The following is a 5,184-nucleotide window of genomic DNA, read 5'->3' as shown; positions in this document are numbered from 1 at the left end:
CTGCCTATTAATCCTCCGAGCCTAGCCTGTGCCATTCTTTCCCAGCATTCAAACCTCTCCCGTCAGCGGCTCCCTTCTTAGCCTGTGCCTCCCTTGCAGACCCCGTTCCCCTGCCAGAGCCCTTAGCTACGCTGTGTGTGCAGACCAGCATTCCCTGCGGGGATATTTTCATCCCCAAGGCCTCCGTCCCAGGTAGTCTCCAATCCTCAGCTTGTGCTGCCCTGTGGTCCCTTTACAAAGACAGGTGCATTCCCACCTCCAGACCTCTTCCCCGGCCTAAGTCCTTCTGCCCAGCTTATGCCTACCTTCCCAGCCAATCTCCTTCCCTGGCCAGGTCCTCTACTCCCCCGCTATTCCCCCATTAAGAGTCAGGGACTCCTTTCTCACCCTGTGTTCCCTAAACTCACCTTGGCCTCATTGCCTTGACCAGCCAATTCCTCCTTCCCTAACCAGTCTCTCCTAGCATCCCCTTCCTAGCCAGGCCTCCTTCCCCACCCTGTGCCCGAGGCCACAGCCAGGTTCCCTTTGTCCAGCATGTCCCCATTCTCTGCCTATTCCCTCTTCCCCAAAGTATATTCCTCCTTGGCCAGGCCAGACTGATTCTCCACCTAAGTATGCTTTCCCTGCCCAGCCCATTTGCCCACCTAAGCCCCCATTCCCAGGCAGGACCCAACCCCACACATTTCCCTACTCCTAGCCAGGCTCCCTTCTCCTTCCGTGCCCCCTGCTCTATACTGTAGGGGCTTCCTCCAGCCTGTGCCCCATATGTGGCTAAGTCCCCTTTCCCGCCTAAGCCCAATGCCCCAGCAAGGACCCCTTCTGCTGCCTCTGCCGCCTTCTGGGACAGGTCCCTTTTCCCAGCTAGGCCCCCTTACCCAGTCATGTCCACTTAATAGCCTGGTCCCCTGCCTCAGCCTGTTCCAACCTTCTAAGCCTGAGGGCCCCCTCCTCCATGCGGTCCTCCAGACATCAGACCCTGTTCCCTAGTCACGGCCTCTTCCCCCTCAGGGCGGGGGGAGGCCAACTTTCCCTCAGATCCCTTTCCCAGGCAAGTGTTTCGCCCCTGGCTGGGCAAGGGTGGCTGAACCATTTCCCCATTGAACAGCCACACACTCCACAGACCCCTTCAGCATCCAGGGTTCCTTTCTAGCCAGACCTCCTGCCGCCACAAGTTGCCCCTTCCCCAGCTTATCTCCCCTCTCCCACACCTGCCAGCGGGACCCGCGTTCCCCGGGGTGTAGCCGAGCTCCCCGCCGGCTTGCCTTCTCAAGCCAAGTCTCCTATTCCTCCCTGTAAAACCCACCCCAGCTGGGCCACCTTCTGCCACTGGAAGCCCTTCACCTACCTAATTGCCCCTGCTCCCAGCCTGGACCTCTGCCCTTGCCAGGAATCCTCAGCAGCTCAACCCTTTCCCAGGTAGACCCCCTTATTTATAAAGGCCCCCTACCTCTTTTAACTCAGATCCCCTCCCCCACCCAATGCAGTCCACTGCAGTTGAGCACCCTTCCCATTTCTAGGGCTCTTCACCAGCCCTTGTCCACATACCCAGTGAGGCTCCCTCCATCCACCTATGTCCCTTATCCCGTTCAGGTCCCTTCCTCTAGCCAGGCTCTCTTTACCACCTGTGCCCCGCTTCCTAGACAGTTCCCCCTTCCTCAGCCTGTGCCCCCTTCTCCCCACCCCAGCCTATTCGCCTTTCCCCTGCCATGTCCCATCCATCTTCCTAGGCTGACCCTGTCCCCTATGTTCAGCCTCCTTCCCAGCCAAGCATCCTTCTGGGGATTCTGCCTCCCTTCCTTTCCCAGCCAGTGTTCTCATCCCTGGGGGAGGGGTCTCTTCTCACAAACACCTGCTTTCCTCAGGACCTCTTCTCCTCAGCCAGCTAGCTATCTGAAACTTCCCTGATACACACATTTGCACAGTGATCTGGCAGGGTTTCCATGTTTGAATTTTCCGAACCCCTCCTCCTCCCCTGCAAATAAAACCAGTGGCATTTCTTTACCTCCTGAAATGTAGACTTGGACTGGAGAGTTTTTGCAAGCGGGAGTTTTTTTTTTTTTCAGGCACAGCAATTGAAACATCCTTAAGTGAAATCATTTCATGATGTTTTCCAAAGAGTAGAAAAACAGCAACTCACCACAGCCCAGAGATAAGGTCCCTCCCTAAATTCTTCTCTGGGAAAAACCGCAGGCACTCCCTCCAGACCACCACCAAGAAAGCAAGCCCATTCCTCCTCCCAAGCGCCTCATCTGTCCCCCCCCCGTCCCCCCCCCCCCCCCCCCCCCCGGGCTCCCGCTCCCCAACCCTGCAGGATGCCTTGCTAGAGCACATCCTGGGATACAAACTCTGTTCGAACAAAGTCAAGTTCCACACAACAGAGAACCAAGTTTCTTTTTTAACTGCTTTTATTTTTAAACAAATTGCATAATTTTTAATTTTAGAACATTTGGTGTGTACAGAGACTTTTTTAACCATTTTAAGTAGCCTCATTGAAATACAGGGTGTGAAAACTGAAATTGCTTTAAATTGTTTACGGAAAACCATTTCACGTTTACTATCCATTTAGCAAATTCAAAAAAAAAATATCAAGAAGTCTCAAATGTCAACGAAAGTATATTGCTCACTATTTTTAACCTCATGCCAACGGCAGGTATAACAGAATGGGTCAACTACTTGAAAAGTCACATCCCTGTAAGTTATCTTTAATAAAGGAAATTAAATTGAGATCTTTCACACCTTAGAGTAAACCTTACTTAGCCTATCAGTTTGCACGTATACATAAACTTGTACTAGCACTTATATTTATCGCCTACATTTAACAAACACTATTATTGGAAGTTTAGCAAACACCTGAGCAAGTCAGATTACTTTGAAACTACCAAGTTTTTAACGAACAAAAAATACTAAAAGACCTCTTGTTGCAAGAACATAAACGTCAAGTTTACGTAAGTTATCCAACATATTCATGAACAATCAGAAGGGGTTGAAACTTCTCAAACTGACTGACTCTCTTCCAAAGTGGTACAATACAGATACCATAAAGGGAAGCAAGAAAGAGAGGAAGAAGAATGAGGAGGTAGAAAAGCGAGGTGAGGGATAACAATTTTGAGTAAAACGAAGGAAAACCAGAGAAAGTCAAAGGGAAAAACTGAGCCTACGGAGAGACCCGGCGGCGGCTTCGGTTCTGGCTCCGGCGGCAACAGCAACAGGAACAGCGACGGCAAAGGCACCGGCAAGGACGGCGGCGGCTCTGGCGGCAGCGGCAACGGCAGCGGCAACGGCGACGGCACTGGCGGCAGCGACGGCAAAGGCAGCGGTAACGACAGCGACAACGGCAACAGCAACAGCAGCGGGGCATCGGCAGCGGCACCGGCAACAGCCATGGCGGCGGGGCATCGGCCACAGCAACGGCCCCCGCGATGGCTTCGGCAGCGGCGACCGCAACCATTTAGAAGAACCGCGCGGCGGCGGCACCCCCAACGGCCCCGGCTGGCAGCGGCTTCACGGAGTTGTAGTGATCCCCGAAGCTGGAGCAGTAACGCACGTAGACGAGGGTAAGCGGATTCTCCGTGTACTCCTCCCCGACGACGAAGGCGGGCGCCTGGGTCTGGACCACCTCGATGGGAGACTGCAGGACGTGCGACAGGGCCCTCAGCTCGAGCTGGGTTCCCCAAGACGCGTTGTGCACGATGTCGTCGCAGTAGCTCAGGAAGTCGTCGGAGTTGTAGGAATCGCCGGTTTCGGGGTCGCTGAAGAAGGGCAGGAAGTCATCGATGTGCTGTCGCATGTAGTCGGCGGTGCGGCTCCGCAGGCTCTCCACCGTCTCGGAGGAAGGCAGCTGGTCTTGGATGGCGCGGTACATGCAGTGGCTGTCGACCGGGATGTACTTCATCTCCAGGTTCTTGGCTGCGAGGATGACGGCCAGCTTCTCCTCCTCCTTTAGGCGGTGGGTAGACATGTAGTCGATATCAGCTTCCTCCGCCATCTTCTGGCGCTCTCTCTCTTGCGCCGCCCTTCTTTCGCGCCTTTTCTGCACTTTCGACAGGCGGGGGGGCCGATTCTCAATATTCATCTTGGCCAGACCCGCAGCGACAGCATCCAGGTTGCTGGTATCGGGGTAAATCTCCCCGAACTTCTCCAGCTCCTGCTGATGCTTCTGCTCCAATTCGGCCTCAAGGCGCTCCACGTCTAGGAGCAACTGCTTTCTTTTCTTCTTGTCGCTCTTAGGCACCGCATTTTTCATGGTCTGGATGCGGTCCTGCAGCTCTTTCTTCTCGCGGAGGTGGCGTCGTTCCACCCGCTCCCGCTCCCGCTGCAGATCTTCCATGGTGTTAAACGGCCGGTAACAACCAACCGAAGCTTGCAGACGGTGAAGTGCGGAGCACTGTAGACAGAGAGGTCTAAGCGCTTAGCAGATAGCGGAGTGTCAGCATTGGGTGACCCCTGTACTCCCAATTTAAGCCCGTAGTTGCCCTCCTCCCACTCATAGCGCTCTCTGCCATTGGCCACTGTGTCCATGACCACGCCCCAAAGCACACCTGACCCTAGGATTGGCTGTTGGGAGACCCTGGGTACGCCCCTAGTAGACCCCATAGCAACTGTGTTTCCGGCTTTAGTAGGGTTCAAAGTTCGGCCTGTAAGAGCCGGACTTTGCACCTTACGTGCATTTACGGCTGTGCACTTTACGTGCAGTCATTCCGCTTTTGGAGGTTTTGTGCAGTGGTGCGGCCTTCGTAGTTTTAAGTGCAGCAATTCAGTGTTTGCAGGTTTCAATGCAGTGATTTGGCTTTCTCAGGTTAGGTGTCACAATTGAGCTTGCAGAATTTTTCCTGGACTCTTACTCCCTACTTCATTTCCAAGCCCGAACACAATGCAGACACTGGCGGTGATTGAGAATCACAGGACAAATGTTATACCACCAGCTGAATACTCTGACCCTGGACTTTCCATTACTTCTAATGTTCAGGAGGCAATGTGGCTTTTTCCAGTTTTGCAAGTCCCTTGACTAGCGAACCCTCAATTTTATCTATTAGAACAAAGACATTTCCTTGTGTTCCTGGGAACACGTAGTACTTTCACTTTAGGTCTCAAGTCCACCCTGTCCCATCTCAGTGCAAAAAGGCAACACTTTCCTTCAAGTCATTTGCTGCAACTACGGAGACCTCTGGGCTTGTGTCAACAGAA

General features: G+C 53.5%; 1 protein-coding gene across 1 annotated transcript; it reads right to left on the bottom strand.

Moving 5' to 3' along the window:
* Nucleotides 1-3,376: 3,376 nt before the first annotated feature.
* On the bottom strand, nt 3,377-4,327 carry OTUD6A (OTU deubiquitinase 6A). Its single transcript, XM_024555212.2, has one exon. It carries the CDS (start codon nt 4,325-4,327, stop codon nt 3,449-3,451), a length of 879 nt encoding a protein of 292 aa, XP_024410980.2. The 3' UTR covers nt 3,377-3,448.
* Between the last annotated feature and the right edge of the window lie 857 nt (nt 4,328-5,184).

This window comes from Desmodus rotundus, chromosome X (assembly GCF_022682495.2).
Source record: "Desmodus rotundus isolate HL8 chromosome X, HLdesRot8A.1, whole genome shotgun sequence".
Lineage (NCBI taxonomy): Eukaryota > Metazoa > Chordata > Mammalia > Chiroptera > Phyllostomidae > Desmodus > Desmodus rotundus.
This window is presented reverse-complemented; position numbering and strand designations above follow the sequence as displayed.